Raw genomic sequence first — 20,082 nt, forward strand, 5'->3', positions numbered from 1 at the left:
TCCATATCCTTTATTCTGGCCTCAACATTTGTTTAAAGAATACATATCTAGCTACATATTATAAATAAGGCCATGGTTTAATGTATAATGTGTACTTTATCTTATACATTTTACATCAAATAGATAAGAAAACGTGAATGTAGGGGTAAATTATTAAGATGAATATTTTTGGACTGATTTGACTTGATTTGAATCAGGGAGCTGGAGCTGCATGGCGGAAGGGATCATATAGATCTTGATTGAAGTCATATGGATCATAGGTTGGAACCAGAGCATTTAGGATTACTTTGTTCCCCGTTTCCTTTTTCACCTTCTCAGCTGGAGGCGCTGGTGATGGTTCGATCATCTTAACCGGCCTGGGAGGGTTGTCGATTAGGCAGTCAGGATCCCAGTAAGGATCACAGTCGTAATCCATTCCTTTTATAATCACTGGAGGAGGAGGGGGTGGTGGTGGAGGGGCAGATGTCACTGGCTCTGAGGCAGCTACAGGGGGAGAGGGCGACTGCTGGACAGGGCTGAGTTTACAGTTTGGGTGGTAACGTGGATCGCAAAGTACAGGTATACCACCAGTGGGCAGGTACACAATATGTGGCTTGCATTGGGGGTCTTTTGAATTACACAGGTACATAACTTCCATCTTGGAGACAGGTGGTAAAGTAGGGAGTGGAGGCTGGGTTGTGGGTGGAGGCGTCGATTTTAGTTGAAGACCGAGGGTATTCTGGTATTTGGATGCATCAGTGCCATACGTGAGCTCCAGATGACGCATTTGCTGATAAAGCATTCGAATTCTGTCTATCTCATAGAGCTAGAAGAGAAACAGAGATAGTTGAACCAGAGAAAATACAGCTCATTTGTGCATTTTAGTAAACGACACTTCTATTTAGATTTTTACTGTATATTGCTGGCTGAGGAAACAACTTACAGGGACAATTCACCCAAAAATGAAAATTCTGTCAATTTACTCACCCTCATGTTGCTCCAAACCCATAAGATTTGACTTAATCTTTAAAAAAGTAAAAATATTCAATAAAAATGTTCTCAAACTAATCCAAATGAATTAAGCGGATTAATCCAAGTCTTGTGAAGCGATACCATCGCTTTATATGATAAACAGATTTAATTCTGGCTTTTAATCCAAATTGGTTTGCCATTCAATTGATATGGATTCATTTGAAGATGCTTTATGACCTCTTTGGATCTTCTAAATTTTGATTACCTGGACTTTCAATGGAGGATTAGAAATATCCCAGATTTCATTTAAAAATCTTAATTTTTGTTTTGAAGATTAAAGGTAGGATAGGTGATTTTGGAAAGACTAACAATAGCAAGCTAGCTTTGAAAGCATAAGATCGCACTTTCCCTGCAAATCACTCTCCAAAGCAGACCAGAGGCTAGCTAACCAGTGACACGATGAGAGAGAGCGTTGGTGGAGGGTTGAATGCAATGCTATCAGATTACTTCATGTCTCATTCACCGGTGAGAAAACATTACAATACAAAGTGCATAATATTACAATAATAACGCCTTCCATTCTCGCTCAGTCTGCAATGGCGTAATGGAACGCACTGATGACGTATCATATCTGCACAAACAGGGTGCATGGAGGTATGCAAATACATATACGTTGACAGGCAGGTAGGACCGAAAGATGTGATTGGACAAACATTTTATGTGTATTTAAATACATTTAAATACATTTAGGCCACTTGGCATAGTGATTGCTATCGGGATGTGAAGAGACTTCAACCAGCAAAACAAAAAAATGTTTTTGAGCCAAATCACCTACCCTGCCTTTAACCAAAGTCTTACTTTGAGGATGAGTAAATGATGACAGTACTTTGAATTTTTGGTGAACTATCCCTTCGATAACTTAAAAAACAACTTAAAACTATATTTTAGCATTTATTGATTAGACTTAGACCAATTTATTTAATAATATTCATCATTCATTTCATCAAGAACAGCTACATTACTGCTATTTACTGGTGGAAAAAAGTTATCATCAATAATAGGATAGAAAAAAAACACATTGTTTTTCTTACCCCTTCAGTGTGCCCAATACTGCTGTAATAACGATAGTAGGACTGAAAGTCTGGATTTTTGTGATACCAGTTGGGGTTAGCCGTTCTCCTTGGGCGTGCATGTGCCAGAAAATCATGGGCCTGTTCAGAGTCAATGCTGACAGCTGGATTAGATGCTGCAAGAGAGATTAGTACTAATGCATAAGTACATTTTGATTTTGATGGAAAAGTCTAGAAGACAAGTATCATATGTTACACTGTGTTGTACTGGCAAAAGGGAAGGCACTAACTGTTATGTCATGCATTATTGCATTTGAGATATTTCAATCTTACCTTTGTCTTTGGAGACTTTTGCTAGGGATGTGGCCTGAGACACTGCAAAAAAAATACAAAATGTGAAAACAGCGAAGAAATATTTAGCTGAATATTGATTTCATGAAGAAAAAGTTTTGAATGTAAATAATCATACCTGGCAGAATTACCAAGCACTGCAGAGCCCCATAAATGCACAGCACATATGTCACCTGAAAACAGATTTGTTTTTGTACTACATTAACATCCTAATGTACTACATACTACATCCTAATTTTACCATAGAAATATTTGACACAGAGCTCATGCAACTTTAACTGATTAGTCTGATCTGTTGGTCAACAATTAGTCAACAATGTTAATATAAAAACATTAAGTACTTACGAGGTACTGCTATATATATATATATATATATATATATATATATATATAGTGACCTATACATAGATTTTACCAGTAAGGTATTATGAAAACCAGTCAGAACAGATACGACTACATTTCATTTGATTGATCTTATGGCATAAATCACACCATTAAGGGATCTATTATGTATATGACATGTTGTAAATCTGATCCCTCAGGAATGTTTTTGGTAAAGGGTCGAAAAGTCATTGCTTCAGCGCTATATAATTTCAACATCTCCGCTGTCTGGTTTGAAAAATGGCTCAGATGTGTGTGTTCAGGTGATGATAACATAAGCACCCCTGTCTTTAGAGGCGCCGCACAAAATTAAACCTTTACTCCAACAGAAACAGCTGGAGCTCTAATTTTGGACTCGAGAACAAAACATACCTCTTGAACCAAATCTTCTGAACTTTTGTTTTGATTTAAAGATTCAAAACAAAACAAAAGTATATGTAAATTAAGCAAAGGGGCTATATGAGAATTATATTTTTGCATTTTTTTTGTTACATTTTTTAGTTACATATTATGTTGCACATGTGGTGGCAGGAAGGCAGAAATATCAGAACACTTTAAGGCGGAGAAAACTAGTGAGCAGTTTGTTAAACAGGTGTGATCGAGCAGAGCTGGAATCTGAGATATGCAGGAAAACAGAGGGTAAATAACAGAAGGACTAAACATTAAGGTGTTATTGCACAGGTCCCATCCAGCCTCTGTACACTCTCATCTTCACAATAAATCATGAAAAATGATCCCGTCATAACTGCACACTACATTGTGAAATCTCTCTCTCCCTCTCTCTCTCTCACACACACACACACACCAAAACACACTAAACACTAAATCAAACCAAAACACTAAAAAATATTAAATACCAAAACACTAAAATCTGTTTTCTAAATGTATAGTTCTGACAACAACTTTAACAACACATATGGTAAAGAAATACCTATACCAGGAACCATAATTTGTCACAAATAGCTTTTTCCACATGCTGATTTAAATAGAAGGTTTGTCATACACACAAATACAAACACCATCCTTCATGGCAGTGGTGGACGAAGTACACAAATCAAGTACTTGAGTAAAAGTACAGATACATATAATAATTAACGTTACGGCAGCGGGGAATATGAACGCACATTAATTATTTTATTTAGTCTGTGTTATTTAAAAAAAAAAATTAACCTAAAATAGAGACACAGATGTTGATGTGTCTGCATTCAATCATTTCAGTGGGCTTAAATAGATCACCCTTTACAGCAGATTTAGTTCACAAACAACTGACAGTTTTGACCTAAATATGATTTTCAGTTACAATAATTAATCCTAAAATTCGACATTAGTAACTTACTTTTAGCAGCATCAGTCGCGCGCGCGGTTCTTACTTGTGAATTCAGTTCACTGGAGACTCGCACTAAACGGTTCATTTGAATCAGTGAGTTGTCGACTCGAGAACAGCTGCAATCGGCTCATTCTAATTCGTCAATGAATCGTTTGGTGCGATTTGCGAACCGATTTAAAAGGTTCATTGAAAAGAATCAGTTCGTTCTTGAATCAGACACCGCTTCTGCGTCTCGGGGCACGTGATATATTATAAGGCGTAACGATATGTTTTATGAAATGTAGTGAAGTAAAAAGTACGATCTTATGCTTTGGAATGTAGTGAAGTAAAAGTTACTCAAAATAAAACGACTCCAGTAAAGTACAGATACTTGAAAAATGTACTTCAGTACAGTAACGAAGTAAAGCTACTCCGTTACTGTCGACCACTGCTTCATGGTTACACAAGTCACTAATATAATGCAATAAACATGTAACAAACGCTAATTTACTGATAAGAAAACTAGGAAGGAACAGTTATTAATGAAATGTGAGCGGATTCTGGGAATGCCAGTTTACGTTTTTAAAATCATACTTTAAATGAGTGCTGTCAAACGATTAATCGCATCCAAAATACAAGTTATTGTTAACATAATATATGAGTGAGTACTGTGTATATATAAATACAAACCCATGCATGCATGTACAAACCCAATTCCAAAAAAGTTGGGACGCTGTACAAATTGGGAATAAAAACAGAATGCAATGTGGAAGTTTCAAATTTCAATATTTTATTCAGAATACAACAGATGACATATCAAATGTTTAAACTGAGAAAATGTATCATTTTAAGGGAAAAATAAGTTGATTTTAAATTTCATGGCATCAACACATCTCAAAAAAGTTGGGACAAGGCCATGTTTACCACTGTGTGGCATCCCCTCTTCTTTTTATAACAGTCTGCAAACGTCTGGGGACTGAGGAGACAAGTTGCTCAAGTTTAGGAATAGGAATGTTGTCCCATTCTTGTCTAAAACAGGCTTCTAGTTGCTCAACTGTCTTAGGTCTTTGTCGCATCTTCCTCTTTATGATGCGCCAAATGTTTTCTATGGGTGAAAGATCTGGACTGCAGGCTGGCCATTTCAGTACCCGGATCCTTCTTCTACACAGCCATGATGTTGTAATTGATGCAGTATGTGGTCTGGCATTGTCATGTTGGAAAATGCAAGGTCTTCCCTGAAAGAGACGACGTCTGGATGGGAGCAAATGTTGTTCTAGAACTTGGATATACCTTTCAGCATTGATGGTGCCTTTCCAGATGTGTAAGCTGCCCATGCCACACGCACTCATGCAACCCCATACCATCAGACATGCAGGCTTCTGAACTGAGCACTGATAACAACTTGGGTTGTCCTTGTCCTCTATAGTCCGGATGACATGGCGTCCCAGTTTTCCAAAAAGAACTTAAAATTTTGATTCGTCAGACCACAGAACCGTTTTCCACTTTGCCACGGTCCATTTGAAATGAGCCTTGGCCCAGAGAAAACGCCTGCGCTTCTGGATCATGTACTCACAATTTGTACAGTGTCCCAACTTTTTTGGAATCGGGTTTGTATTTAAGGAAAATATGTTATGTTTATATATGAAATATATTTATATATAATATAAAATATAATAATATAAATATATAAATGTGTATACATGTAAATATTTTCAAAATATATACTGAATGTGTGTGTATTTATATATACATAATAAATAAACACAGTACACATACATATATTATGTAAACAAAAACTTAAATTTTGGATGCAATTAATCGTTTGCCAGCACTACTTTAAATTCATTTGGTATTAGTGTGCATAATGTTTGGAGAATAGCTTTACTAGGTGTCGTTGCCGAGGAGCAGTTCATATTCCAGCTCAGTAGATGGCAGTAAACGTTACGGTTAATACGTGAGTGCTCATGAAGAAGAGCAAACCGGCTGTTGTTTACAGTCATGACAGTAGCAGTAATAAAACATTCGAGCAGCTAAACGAGTTTATTTTGTCGTATTGCAGAATACAAATGACGGCGGATAAGGAAGCAGACTGATTTGTAATAACATGAAAAATAATCGTGTGTGCTGAAGAAAATGATCAGTCAAATTTTCATCTTGTCATCAAAGGGAGATCATCTCATTTATAAAGACTGTATCCTTTACAGCTTACAGATGTTTTAGTGAGATGTTATGTGTTTATTTATGTCTGGTTGGTACAAAGATCACATTATAACGAAGCCCTGCCTTTAGTGCGTTTCAGAGTCATATGACATGATCTTTGTGTTTATGAATTGTTCTTAACTCTGCGTGTCAGTCCGAGGAGAGGCGAGTAAAGACTCCATCAATGTCTTCTATGAGAGGGTCACAGCGCTTAGTGGTGATCAAACTCCGGTTGTCATGGTACATTTATGTGTTTGGGTGATCTGATGTCGGACTAGTTGTTTAATAATTTTGCAGGGCATTATTTTGACTATGTTAACCTTTGTTGATCTTGTTACAGGCACACAAAGATCTTCATTTCATCCACGTAAAGCAGGGTGGGCTTTACTGGGTGGCGTCCACCAAAACAAACCCATCCCCTTTCACCATAATTGAGTTCCTCAACAGGTTAAAAAAATCTTAATTTGATCAGTATTGTCGTATTTTATCATTACTCCTACAGCAGTTTATTACCTGTGTAGATGTCGTGATGATAAGCATAAGTTGTATGTTTCACAGATTAGCAGCTCTTACGAAGGACTACTGTGGCAGTTTGTCAGAGAAATCAGTGCGGATGAATTTCGCTCTAATTTATGAGCTGCTGGATGAGATGGTGGTAAATGTTCTTTCTTATTATTTTTATTGTCACACCAAATAAGTCTTAAAAGCACACCGACTCTATATATTCTTCCTCTGATCACCAGGACTTTGGCTACATACAGACAACCTCAACTGACATCCTGAAAAACTTCATCCAGACAGAAGCTGTTTCATCCAAACCCTTCAGTCTTTTTGACCTAAGTAATGTTGGTTTGGTAAGTTATTGTTTTTTTCATCTTCCTACTAAAATAAATCTTTTATTCTTTCCCCACATGGTTTATTTCTAAATATATTGGTGTTTTTGTTTAACAAATAGACAGCTGTGGTCTGCATTATAATAGCTGATTTTACTTTAAAGCAGCGGTACTCAAACTTTTTGACTCCAAGCAAGGCTCACCACTGCCAAATAAATTTGAATATTTAAATATTTGAAAGTCTCCTGAGATATTTATGATAATTTTGCTATAATAACAAAGCTGCTAATTTTCAAATGTTCTATTTACTTACTTTTATTTAGAAACTAGGAGTGGCAATATTTTTAAATAATTAATAAAATAATTATAAGTCATTAAAATAATTAAGTTCCATAATTCCAATAGCAATGTTCTTCATGATTTACACTTTGACTTTTAATTATCAATTTATTATTATTATTATTATTGCACAGAAATAGTATATTTGTATATAATGTATATAATTGTATTCATTCTCACGACTTTTCCTAGCCTAGAAATCACACTTAAAATCTGTCATGTATATCGAGGTTTTCCGAGATCATGAGAAATCTTGTTCTTAAATCAAAATAATAGTTGTTAACAAATTAAAATAAGAACTATAATATCAGGTCAAATCAGAAGAAATTGCTGTTGTAACTTACAACAATCTTGTATTGTCTTATATGAAATAATTTTAAGCCATTTTGCAGCCCCCTTGGAAGTGTGCTGAGGCCCCCCTAGTGAGTCCTGGTCCCCTGGTTGAGAATCACCCAAATTAACCATATAACTCATTTTAAATCTTAATGATAAGTATAAACATTTTAATTTTCATATTTTGTAGTTTGGGGCTGAGACACAGCAGAGTAAAGTAGCACCTAGTGTTGCAGCCAGTCGTCCTATAATGTCCAGTCGAGGAGAGCAGGTGGGTTTACTTAGATTCTAATACAGATTCTTCTATGATGATCTTAGAAATGGTTATGAATTATTTTGAATTGTCTTTCTCTCTCTGGCTGCAGGGTGGAAAGAATGAGATCTTTGTGGATGTGATAGAAAGGCTGTCTGTGGTTATTGGCTCCAAGGTGAGTGCAACTCAAAGAACCATGTTTTGAAATAAAACTGCTAATTGCTAATCTTTTACATGTTATTCTTCTTTTAAGGGAGTTTTAATGAAATCAGATATTCAGGGAGAGATAAGAATAAAATGTTTTCTCCCGACCAGTTCAGGTGAGTTGGTTACATCTTGCATCCCAAGTTAACGCAGACTGTATAGGTATATTCTATGGTTGTGTATTTCTTTTGTTCATCCTGTAGAGATGCGGATTGGACTGAATGAAGAGCTCAGTATTGGAAAGTCCCAGCTGAAAGGTTGAGTATGCAACACTGATCAATACACATATCTCTAGAGGCTGTATATCTTTAATTACAGCTGTGATTAAGTCTGTTTCCTTCTGTTCTTCAGGCTATAGTTCAGCTGTTCGTGTAGATGAATGTAGATTCCACCAGGCTGTTAAATTGGATGAATTTGATACTTTCAGAATATTGAAAGTTTGTCCGAGCCAAGGAGAGGTAAACTGCTGCCACACTCACAGAAATGCACTTTATAATAATTTCTGCATGGATAACTGATGTTGTTGTTTTTTTCTTCAGCAAACAGTAATGCAATATCAGTTGTGTGATGAGCTGCCGTGTGCGCCACCATTTCAGTTATTCCCCTCTGTACAGAAGGATTATGTCAACAGGTTTGTAAACGTATTTATGCATAACTTTGTCTTTTTATGTATAATGTATAAATTTGTTAGATTGTGCCGACATATGCTGACTATGCCAAAAATGTTAGGTTGAGCAATGTCAGGAATATTATTGTAGATCCAACCCCTGGACACTGGATACTGTCAGAAAATATCTTTTTTGTCTGTTACCCAAAACCTGTTAAACACCAAGCCTTGTCTGGCACCCAAAATTAGTGTTTTACTGCGTTTTGTCTAGTACCCAAAACTGTATTAACTGTCCTCTATCAGCCTAAGAGACAGACTGAGAAAACCAGGAAAGAGCAGAAAGCAGGAGACGAAGTAATGAAGAAAAAAAAAAGAGTTTATTGAATAATCTTAGTTGTGTATGTTTCATGTGTGCTTATATATATATATATATATAAACTGATCAATGAAAAAATCAATAAAATGGTTAAATTATTATTATAAATTATTATTTGTTTAAATGGAATGATTAAATGATTATTATACACGAATGAATATAAAAGAAAGAAAATAAAACAATGCAAATGTATGGTTGCTCTCTTGAAGAAACACACACAGGTTGCTACGAAGATTCATTACATCCCTCAAATTTAATTTTAAATTAATTTAATGTTAAATAAAATTTCATTTCAATTTAATTTAATATAAATTTTATTTAAATTCAGTCATTAATTTTTTTATTGAGAGTTGGACATTGAAGACAACATGAGCAACACCGATTGAACTTCAGACTAATGAATTATGTTACTTTGTGGAATAATTGTTTATGTTTATCATTAATAATAAATTGCCCTATTTGGTCCATATTAGTAGCTTTATAAAATTGCATGCACACCTCTTGATCGTGATAAAATCACTGTAATGCTCATCCTCTCCTGGATTATTGCTTTAATAAATTTGCCTTTGCAGGGTGTTGATTTTTCTTAAGCTTAGATGTGATCTTCCACCTAAAAGGTGAGTGTACATACTGCACAGTATTTAAAGGGGTCACATGATGCGATTTCAATTTTTCCTTTCTCTTTGAAGTGATACAAGCTCTTGGTGCATAAAGAAGATCTGTAAAGTTGCAAAGACTAAAGTCTCAAATCCAAAGAGATATTCTTTATAAAAGTTAAGAGTCAACCACGCCTACCTAAAACAGCTCGTTCTAACACGCCCCCACATGTCTACGTCACGATGTGGGAAGATTTGCATAATGCCGCCCAAATGTTCATGCAAATAAAGAAGGCGTAACTTTTATTCTCGCTCTAGTATTGTTGCTGCCGCCATGTCGTGAAGACGCTGTGTGTTTCGTTGTGAAAGCGAAACTACTTTGTTTGGCTTTTCAAAAGAGGACGATATCCGCTTCGTCATGCCTGGAGCTGATCCGTGCTGATCGCTGAGGAAATACATCAACTTCACACTGTCTATCGCCGGATCGATTTCTCAGTCTGGTTTTATGTTTACGCAGCGCGATGCAACGCAACGCATAAAAAGACAGTATAAGTCATTATAATCCGTAATTATGTCCCCACTGGATGCAACAAATGCCTCGTTTGTAATGGCTTTTAATGTTTTTGTCTCGTCGCTCCGGTCGGGACAAGGCATTACAGTATGGTGAGGGGCGTAACATTTCCGTCACACGCTTGAGGTATTCGGACAATCACAACGCACTGGATAGCTGGCCAATCAGAGCACACCTCGCTTTTCAGACAGATGAGCTTTGTAAAAATCAACGCGTTTCAGTAAGGCAGGGCATAGAGGAGAAACATTAATGTACAGTATGTGGAAAATAATGTGTTTTTTTAACCTTAAACCGCATAAACACATTTCATTTCACCAAATACACAAAATAATGTTATTTTTAGCAACATCATATGACCCCTTTAAAATGACATAATCAAAAAATGTGTCAATATGAGTACATAGTTACATCACAACTATTGTTCTTTACTTTTTCCTGCAGTACGGCTCTTAATGTTTCCATCACTGTTCCTGTGCCAAAAGGCTCCGTAAGGTCAGATTATATGCAACAGCATGATTATTAGTGTTATTTAGTCTTACAGACCATCTATAACCCGTTTCCCTCTCTATTCTGTACAGTATGTCTCAGGAGCTCAGTAGTCCTGACCAGACCGCTGAACTGCAGCCGAAGAACAAAGCCCTGCTCTGGGAGATCCCACGATTCCCAGGAGGAGCGCAGTTGTCAGCACTATTCAAGGTGATGTTATTATATGGTCATTTGCTTGACGCAAATTGTAATCAGTCACTGATGATGTATATTCTGATCCCACAGGTGGATGTTCCTGGTCTAAGCTCCGCCTCTTTGCTGGAGGTCGGCCCTGTCAGTATGTCATTCGAACTGGCCAAACAAACCTGCTCCGGCCTTCAGATCCGCTTCCTCCGGCTCGCTCCATCTCAGACAGGACTGTCACAACGTTGGGTTCGATATGTCACTCATTCTGACTCCTACACCATACGGATCTGACCTAACCAGATAGAAAGAACAGTGAACAAACTGCTGTGTGCCTCTTCCAGCCACAACATTTTTTAATTTTTTTATTTTTAAAATTTTGTTGGGAAGTAATAATCTATGCATGTGAACACATTTGCAGTTTTGCTCCTTTCATTTTTCATTCCTCTCTTTTTGAGAGAGACTGAATCTAGAGATTTCTTGGAGATATAAAAATGTTGTGTCCAGTATGCCTGTCAAAATAGTTTTCCTTTATTTAAAATAGAATAAGCCCAGTGGTGTATAAATATTGAATATGTATAAATGAACAAACATTAATTATTTTGTCATATTTTCAATAAAACCTGATGTAAAAGCAGTCAAGCAGTTATAAGAGTGTATGATTTAGATTTATAGAAGCTAAAAACAAGTTTAAATTATGACATAAAAAGTCATGACAAAATGTTACATTATGAAATAAAAAGTCAAAAGTATCATATTATATGTCCATTCCTGCCCTCGATTAAAATAAAATAAGCCAAGTGGTGTATAAACATACATGAATTGACTTTTTTTAATTCATTTAAACTTGATGAAAAAGCAGGTGTAAGAGTGTATTCATGATTTAGATGTTTAGAAGACATAAAAAGTTGAAATTAGTTTGTAAGTCAGCAATTACTTTTTCACATCTTTTGGACTTCTCATCTTATAATTATGACTTAGCATCACATCATTTTCACTTTATCTTATAATTTAAACTTTTGTCTTAAGTATGTGTTTTCTGTCATAACTTCTCATAACTTTGTCAATTTTGTCTTTTTATGCAGTTTATACAACTTTTTTGTATGTCATAATTATGACAGTATGTGATCATTTCTACTTTTTATCTTATGATTATGGCATTTTTGTTTTAATTTAAACTTTGATGTCATTTTTGACTGTCAATCGTATCTTTTTATGCCATAATTATGACTCAGTATGTCACAATTTCAACTTTATATTGTACTTATGACTTACAATCTCATAATGTAGACTTTTTCATCTCATAATTATGATTTACCAAAGCATGGATTTCTCTCAACCGCCACTTGGTTTGTTGAATCACTCTACTTGGCTTTTGTGGGCGGCAGATCACGTGACCCAGTAGCTCCGCCCACCGCCAGCTACCAGGGAACGATTGAACACCAACAGGAGCTGCTGTTTACACTCTGTGTGCCGTAGCTGTGTGTTTTCCTCCACAAATTCCCACAGCCAAATTCTCCCTCATTATGGGGGACAAGGCAGGCACCCGGTAAGTATTTGTTTTTAAAGCTTTAGACCTCAAATTAATTTTGTTTGGCATCATTATTTTTGAAATTATAATGCGAACAGTAGGAAAGCTAATACTAGCTGAATTTTAAATGGACGTGGATGTATAACCTGACTGAGCATGATGGAGAAACAGCACTTAATGTGCAAGTTTATTATATTGAATATGTTTTGTCTATATAAATTTGTTAGAAATATGTATTAAACGTTTCCAAAGGCTTCATTAGAAGTCCGTTCATCCTTTAGCATTCATGTCGCATAGCCTGGCAGCTAACAACAGCTGCCCACATCCTCATACTGCTTATTTAACGAAACTTAGCATTATTAATATTGTCAGCATGATTGTAGTAATACTGGGCTTTGCAAACAAACTAGTTCTCCCTGCATGCCATTTGCTGCTCTCCACCGTTTGTTTGCTCTTGCCATCTGCTGCTTCACTTTAAAATGTTCCCACCTACATTTACAAACGATCAGCTTTGATAATGCCTGTGATTATTCATGCACTCATTTCTCTTATTCGAAAGGGTATTCAAGAAGACCAGTCCAAATTGCAAGGTACGATTGTTATATATCATCACAGTTTTGGTTTCCACAAGTTGTAGTTACAACCCTGTCTGTTTTCGCAGCTTACAGTATATTTGGGGAAAAGAGATTTCGTGGACCATCTAGATCACGTGGACCCTGTTGGTCAGTGGTTTCAGATAAACAGTTCAATTGAGTTTTAATGGAGAAGTGAAAGTCTACTAGTTAAATTCACCGACATGTATCATATTCTACTTCTGCTACAGATGGTGTGATTCTGGTCGAACCTGAATATCTCAAAGATAGAAAAGGTGAGCTTGAAAGCATCTTTGTTATTTGGTATGAATGCATTAAAAATTACAATTCTGGACAATACAGATAAGTCAATAATTATTTTCATATAATGGCTGGTAACCAGTAAACTGCAGATACTATAATTGCATATTATTTTGTCTAAATAATAAACAAAAACACTAAAAATGAAAATCAATAAATTAGATGCTAGAATTTCTACATTATAAAGTACAACATGAAAAACGATATTGATATTTGTTGTCTAAAAATTACAACAGTGTTATTAACTTATTACTTTTTCAAGAGAGCATTAGATGATTGCAAAGGCAATCTAAATGTAAATACAAGGAAATGAGCATGCACAATTAAATTATATGATACCAATATATCCCTTCTGTTTGGTTTTCCAGTTGATGAATTTGGAAAGCTTATCACATATAGAACGTTTTTTCATACTTTATGACAACTTATTTAACATCATATGCAAATGATCTCTCACTTCTGGTGTAAACTTTATTTGTTTTTCCTCTAGTATTTGTGACCTTAACCTGTGCGTTCCGGTATGGCCGTGAGGACCTTGACGTTCTAGGACTTTCCTTCCGAAAAGATCTTTACATCTACACTTTTCAGGCCTATCCTCCCATTCCAGAGGAATCTAAGCCCCACAGTCGTCTGCAGGAGAGGCTTTTGAAGAAAATGGGCCAGAATGCTTATCCTTTTCATTTCACTGTGAGTTTTTTTTTTTCTTTTAAATTATTGCGTTGTGATGCTTAAATCCACTTGTAGCATTTAAATTGCATTTAAATTATTATTTTTTAGTATTTGTTTTTAATTCTTATTTTATGAATGTATTATTTTTTTTATTATTATTGTTATTTATTAAGACAAAATAGTATGAATTTATAATATTGGCCATTTATCAGTTATAACATGAAAATAATTATTGGTTTTGTATCAGACGTTAACTTTAATGTACCTTTAAAAAAAAAAGAAAAAAAAAAGAGGGAAGTACTTGTTGAAATATTCTATTGTTTTTCAGATACCACAAAACTTGCCATGCTCTGTTACTCTGCAGCCCGGGCCTGAGGACACAGGAAAGGTAATATCACTCATACATGGCTCATTTTAACACAACAAACCCCATCTAACACCTTTAGATTTGTCACCCTGTTTTGCACACACCCTGTTTGTAAAGCTTGGGCGAACTTGTCCTTTGTTCATCTCCGTCTTTCTCACTCCAGGCCTGTGGTGTGGATTTTGAGATCAGGGCTTTCTGTGCCAAAACAATGGAGGAGAAGAACCACAAAAGGTTTGATTATTTACAATTTCCTGCCCATAATCGTTTATTTTCATTGTTAAAGAGAGTTTAGGTCTTATTTGAAGCTTATTTCTTCCTCCGCAGGAATTCAGTGCGACTAGTGATACGTAAAGTCCAGTATGCTCCTGAGAAACCCGGCCCGCAGCCAATGGTGGAGATGACGAGGAGTTTCCTCATGTCAGACCGATCTTTACACCTGGAGGCTTCACTAGATAAAGAGGTATCATACTGTTTAACCCTCATAATGCATTCAGGTGTGTATTGACCTGGAACAGATATAAACATTCTAAAAACCGTTTTTATTAAGGGAATGAAACTTTGCAAGCACTTCAAGACTCTCAAAATACACATAACTTGTTTATTTTTTCAGATTTTTTTATAATTACTTTTTATAAGAAATAACCATTAAAATGTTACATGTTTGGAGTAACATTAGGTGTCAAAAATACATTTTGATAAATTATCTATGAAGTTATATTAGTGTCAAAAAGCTTTTATAAAATATATAAATATAAAATATAGCCTTTTTCCTATCTATCTAACTCTTTCAGGCATTCAGAATTTAATTCACTCATGAAAGAGAAGTTGCTGATCAGATACAATACAGTTTATGACTGTTCAACGATTCTTCGGGTCCAAATGGACATGCAATGCGAAAATATATACAGATTTTAATGCATCACGAGAGTTAACACAGATCAGTGCTAGTAATAAATAATTAATCTATAATTAACCTTGATTTCCTCACCCAGCTCTATTACCATGGGGAGCCCATCAGTGTTAATGTCCATGTCACCAATAACTCAACCAAGACTGTGAAAAGGGTTAAAATTTCAGGTGAGTTACAGCCAACAGTTCTCCTATTGCTGTTTGACATTATTTTCATATCGCTCTCATCATCTATGATCTGGTATTACCACTGACTGTACTGTTTACATTTGTGTCTCTGCAGTACGACAGTATGCTGATATCTGTCTCTTCAGTACAGCACAGTACAAATGTCCAGTGGCTCAGATAGAGGCAGAGTAAGTGTTTTATTTAGACTGTATAGAAATCATTCTTTATCTGAACTTTTAGTTGTCTTTTATTCAAGATTTATCATTGAGACATCATTGAGAAAACAAACCTGCCCAAAAATGACACAAAAAACATGTCGTCGTCTTTGGTCTGTTTGCTGAATTTGTAATAATGTGTACATGGTTAAAGGGGTCATATGATGCGATTTCAAGTTTTCCTTTTTCTTTGGAGTGTTACAAGCTGATTGTGCATAGATAAGATCCCTGAAGTTGCAAAGACTAAAGTCTCAAAACCAAAGAGATAATCTTTATCAAAGTTAAGACTCTGCCACGCCCCCCTAAAACGTCTCGTTCTAACACGCCCCCACATATCTACCTCACTATGTGGAAATATCACAGTGGAGTCGGCTGTCTTAACCGTGGCTTGTGTACTGCAAAATCCGTTTCATATCTGTGTCCTGCAGCGATCAGGTGGCATCCAGCTCTACTTTTTGTAAAGTGTACACACTCACACCCACTCTCAACAACAATCGAGAGAAGAGAGGACTGGCGCTGGATGGAAAACTCAAACATGAGGACACCAACCTGGCGTCCAGTACTATGTGAGTAAAGCCGTACTTTTTGCATATTATACCCATATGCTCAGTGGTTACCATGAAAAAACACCTATTTATTTCCTTATAAAATAGTAATATTGTAGAAATACAAATTAGCTTCATTAACACATACAGGCATATTTGCAAAAATCTAGTTAAGAAAACAAAATGGAAGTTTCCTACTTGAAATTCTACTCTGCCATGAAAAATGTTGGGGTTGGTAAGATTTTTTAATGTCTTTGAAAAAAGCCTCTTATTCTCACCAAGGCTCCATTTATTTGATCAAAAAAATACAGTAAAAAGATTTTAAAATACTATTTATAATAGTATTTAAAAATGTAATGTATTCCTGTGATACAAAGCTGAATTTTCAGCAGCTGTTACTCCAGTCTTCAGTGTCACATGATCCTTCAGAAATCAATGTAATATTATCAATGTTCAATATTATTATCCATGTTGAAAACAGTTGAGCTGCTTAATGTTTTGGTGGAAGTTCAAAAGAACAGCATTTATTTGAAATGGATTTGTAACATTATTAATGTCTTTACTCTCACTTTTGATCAATTTAATGCATCTTTGCTGAATGCTGAATAGGAAAAGGAAAAAACCTTACTAACTCCAAACTTTTGAGTGGTTGTGTACAATCAAAAATGGTCTTCTTGCGCATGATTCATCAGTCCATGGTTTACCATTGGTATCAAAAGCAGTTGATTTCCCTGTTTCACAGTGTGACACATTGCAGAAGTTTTGTGTTGACCTTAATTTTTTGAAGATAAAGAGAGAATTTAAGGATTCTGTTTGTGTGTTTGACTGCAGCGTGAAGGATGTGAGTAATAAGGAAGTTCTGGGTGTCCTGGTGTCATATCGGGTTAAAGTCAAACTGGTGGTCTCCCGTGGAGGGTGAGTCATGTGTTCTGTCCCACCTGCTTCCTCTCTACAGTCACACACTGGGGAACAGTTTTGATTGTTTCGTAACAGTCCACAAATATTAAGGACCGCTAGATGTTGGCGTTGGTTTAGAAATAATTAATGAGACTTAATGTCACAAGTGATTTATTGTGTGTATATGTGCACAAGATTGATGGTATGATTAAATTCTCTGTGGATATTAACAATAGTGAACTAGTCCGTTTTTGAGGTTGACCTTATTTGAACTTTTTTTCGGTTTGATATTTTCAGTGGTGGTGCTTTAGTTAGCGTGCTGTGCTTTAGCTGTTAAAACTTTTGCAGGATGCTGTGAGCCTTGTGTTTTATATTCCCTCCCTGAACCCTCGCCTCTCTGTGCTGCTTCGTTCTGGTTATCAGAACATTTTGTCATTCTCCCATTGTTTTATGTCTCTCTTTCTGTCTGTTTCCTTCCCCTCCATCTGTCTGTTGCGTCAGGCTTTTAAGCAGCTTGCTGGAGAGGTAAATACATTCATTGTGCATGGTGTTTTGCTGCAGTGTCTCTAGGTCTGCCATGAAAAGGAGATCTGCATGCTGTTCAAAGCTCTGCTCAACTTTACCCTGATGTTTATCTGATGTCTGATATTCATAGTGTTAGAGCACTAACCTTAACACATATGAAGCCGCATGTTTGGATGAATCTTGCTAAGAAATGTCTAGTTCATATTTGTATCTCTAAATCCAAAGAAAGACATTTTATAATGTAAATAATGCCTATGTTTTGGGCCTCTTTATTACACTGGGGAAAATCATCCTGTATAGATTTTTTAAAATTAATGTATATATATATATATATATATTAAAATAATTTAAGTAAACCAAATACTACTAGAATGATGTATACTTTCAGTTGTACTTTACAAATTTATTAAAAAAATTAATTACATATATATATTTTTTAAATAATGAAACCTTTTTCACATGATGAAACCAGCTGAATCGTTAAGCTTGGCAAATGATGATGGTCAGATTGTTTTTTGAAAGCATTCATATGTATGTTTATTCCTTTACAAAGACAGTTATGAGTTATTTTAAACATGAGATTTTATTTTCAGTAATATGTAAAAAATGAATCAAAATGTTACAGTGAGACGCTTAACAATGGAAGTGAATGGGGCTTAATTGTGATGAACATGTCAGAATCACAAAAAATTGTAATAGTTCTACAGTAGTTTTTCTGGTAACACTTTACAATAAGGTTCTATTAGTTAATGTATTAACTAACATGAACAAACAATGAACAATACATTTATTACAGTATTTATTCACCTTTGATAATGTTAATGAAATTACAGTTGTTCATTGTTAGTTCGTTAATTCACAGTGCATTAACTAATGTAAGTAAAAACATATATTGTGAAATATTACTGAAATACAATTTAAAATAACGGTTTTCTATTTTTATATATTTTGCTGAATTTTCAGCAGCCATTACTTCAGTTGCTTATTCTGTGATAAATAGAAAGTTCAAAAGAAGAGCAATATTGTTTTGATTTTGAAATATGGGCTAATCAGTTCGTGAGAGATTCATCCTCTTATAAGCTCTTGCACACCTCAAGTATTTTATTCTGTGATAAATAGAAAGTTCAAAAGAAGAGCAATATTGTTTTGATTTTGAAATATGGGCTAATCAGTTCATGAGAGATTCATCCTCTTATAAGCTCTTGCACACCTCAAGTATTTCAAATGATGGCAGTGCTGGTTTTGTGCTGTTTTTCTCTTTCATTCAGGGACGTCTCAGTAGAACTGCCTTTTGTCTTAATGCATCCAAAACCCACAGATTCCACCCTTTCACATTCAACCTCAGGTTTGTGCCGAGAAATTACTAAACACAAAACACCTCATTAATTGCACTAAATAGGCTGCATGGAACTGTGGCAGGACCTCCTTTATTAAGTTACTGTTACTTTTTTGTTCAACAGCTGCTCCAGTGTTGGATCCACCAATAGACACCAACTTGATAGAGTTTGACACAAAGTAAGCAAGAGATTTTTTTTTTTTTAAATCTAAACATTAAGCATAATGATCATATATCTCTTGTTTTAAGCTTTGTTTTTTCTATGTTACTCTTTCTAACAGCAGTTTCACCCCAGATGACGACATTGTATTCGAGGACTTTGCTCGCTTGCGGTTAAAAGGAATAATCGACAAGGAAGAGGACTGCTGAATTTATCATCTCATTTATCAAGAACAAAAGCGCTTCTCATTAAATTGTGCATCTCATCTCCTCAAGGGTGTAACAATGAAATAATTCTCATCTCATTATGAAAGAAACAGTATTGGGATATTTTACTGAAAACTGGAGAAACTTAAAAGACTAATTAATATGCATATGAAAAGGTAAGGAAGGAGGGGATTCCAGGGAATTTCATATGTTTTTGCATAGGCATGTAAAATTATATCTCTGAAATTGTGCCAGCTCTTATGCTATGAACAGCAAAATGGTGAGATTTGCTCCATATTTATTCCTTTACATGGCCATGAATTTTCATGTGATCTATATACAGTATGGACAGATGGATGGTTTCATTGACATGGGCTGTGCATGTTTCTCAGTGCTGCTGTGAGGATCATGTGTGATTGAGCACAGGATGTTAATATATAAAAGTGCTGCTTTTAATTTGTTGGACTGCTGCATTGGTTAAAAAAAAAAGAAAAGTAAATGTATAGAGATTGAACATCCTTCAAGTGAAAGGAAATTTGTTGTGTTATTACAATTTTCATAAATACAGCATACACTGTTTGCCATTTTACTTTTTATTTTAAAACGGAATTTATTTAATTTT

At 35.4% G+C, this 20,082-nt stretch overlaps 3 protein-coding genes across 4 annotated transcripts; 2 read left to right on the top strand and 1 right to left on the bottom strand.

The window, feature by feature from the left end:
- Positions 1–110: 110 nt before the first annotated feature.
- LOC107586202 (leucine-rich repeat extensin-like protein 2) lies at positions 111–3,700 on the bottom strand. Its single transcript, XM_016273468.1, has 5 exons — positions 3,685–3,700; positions 2,491–2,568; positions 2,355–2,396; positions 2,043–2,197; positions 111–805 (listed from the first exon to the last, which is right to left on the bottom strand). The coding sequence occupies exons 1-5, from the start codon at positions 3,698–3,700 to the stop codon at positions 194–196; spliced, it is 903 nt and encodes a 300-aa protein (XP_016128954.1). The 3' UTR covers positions 111–193.
- Positions 3,701–6,018: 2,318 nt separating this feature from the next.
- Positions 6,019–11,684, top strand: LOC107586161 (AP-4 complex subunit mu-1-like). Its single transcript, XM_016273429.1, has 15 exons — positions 6,019–6,250; positions 6,413–6,498; positions 6,599–6,705; positions 6,817–6,913; positions 7,002–7,112; positions 7,954–8,034; positions 8,129–8,191; positions 8,270–8,336; positions 8,424–8,477; positions 8,572–8,678; positions 8,760–8,851; positions 9,776–9,820; positions 10,812–10,862; positions 10,949–11,066; positions 11,142–11,684. Exons 1-15 carry the CDS (start codon positions 6,193–6,195, stop codon positions 11,331–11,333), a joined length of 1,329 nt encoding a protein of 442 aa, XP_016128915.1. The 5' UTR covers positions 6,019–6,192; the 3' UTR covers positions 11,334–11,684.
- Positions 11,685–12,425: 741 nt separating this feature from the next.
- Positions 12,426–20,048, top strand: LOC107586162 (arrestin red cell-like). Of its 2 annotated transcripts, none has more exons than XM_016273431.1 (15): positions 12,426–12,588; positions 13,130–13,160; positions 13,232–13,292; positions 13,394–13,438; positions 13,954–14,150; positions 14,461–14,520; positions 14,663–14,730; positions 14,824–14,959; positions 15,492–15,576; positions 15,692–15,764; positions 16,220–16,357; positions 17,168–17,251; positions 19,027–19,103; positions 19,219–19,273; positions 19,379–20,048. In XM_016273431.1, the coding sequence occupies exons 1-15, from the start codon at positions 12,566–12,568 to the stop codon at positions 19,461–19,463; spliced, it is 1,218 nt and encodes a 405-aa protein (XP_016128917.1). In that variant the 5' UTR covers positions 12,426–12,565; the 3' UTR covers positions 19,464–20,048. The 2 variants fall into 2 exon arrangements, with proteins under 2 accessions (XP_016128917.1, XP_016128916.1); XM_016273430.1 differs by having other exon boundaries at positions 19,376–20,047.
- The last annotated feature ends 34 nt before the right edge of the window (positions 20,049–20,082 follow it).

Source organism: Sinocyclocheilus grahami, unplaced genomic scaffold (assembly GCF_001515645.1).
Source record: "Sinocyclocheilus grahami isolate Dianchi unplaced genomic scaffold, SAMN03320097.WGS_v1.1 scaffold78.1, whole genome shotgun sequence".
Lineage (NCBI taxonomy): Eukaryota > Metazoa > Chordata > Actinopteri > Cypriniformes > Cyprinidae > Sinocyclocheilus > Sinocyclocheilus grahami.

What these genes read in the sequence shown, in the direction of transcription:
- LOC107586202 (XM_016273468.1), bottom strand. An exon ending in GTGCTTGGTAATTCTGCCAG is followed by an intron (nt 2,397 to 2,490) that starts GTATGATTATTT and finishes TTTTTTTTGCAG; the next exon opens with TGTCTCAGGCCACATCCCTA. An exon ending in AAAAGTCTCCAAAGACAAAG is followed by an intron (nt 2,198 to 2,354) that starts GTAAGATTGAAA and finishes TCTCTCTTGCAG; the next exon opens with CATCTAATCCAGCTGTCAGC.
- LOC107586162 (XM_016273430.1), top strand. Translation starts at nt 12,566, where the DNA reads ATGGGGGACAAGGCAGGCACCCG. An exon ending in ATATCTCAAAGATAGAAAAG is followed by an intron (nt 13,439 to 13,953) that starts GTGAGCTTGAAA and finishes TTTTTCCTCTAG; the next exon opens with TATTTGTGACCTTAACCTGT. An exon ending in GTGGCTCAGATAGAGGCAGA is followed by an intron (nt 15,765 to 16,219) that starts GTAAGTGTTTTA and finishes TGTGTCCTGCAG; the next exon opens with CGATCAGGTGGCATCCAGCT.
- LOC107586161 (XM_016273429.1), top strand. Translation starts at nt 6,193, where the DNA reads ATGATCAGTCAAATTTTCATCTTGTCATCAAAGGGAGATCATCTCATT. An exon ending in ATCAAACTCCGGTTGTCATG is followed by an intron (nt 6,499 to 6,598) that starts GTACATTTATGT and finishes ATCTTGTTACAG; the next exon opens with GCACACAAAGATCTTCATTT. An exon ending in CTGTGGTTATTGGCTCCAAG is followed by an intron (nt 8,192 to 8,269) that starts GTGAGTGCAACT and finishes TCTTCTTTTAAG; the next exon opens with GGAGTTTTAATGAAATCAGA.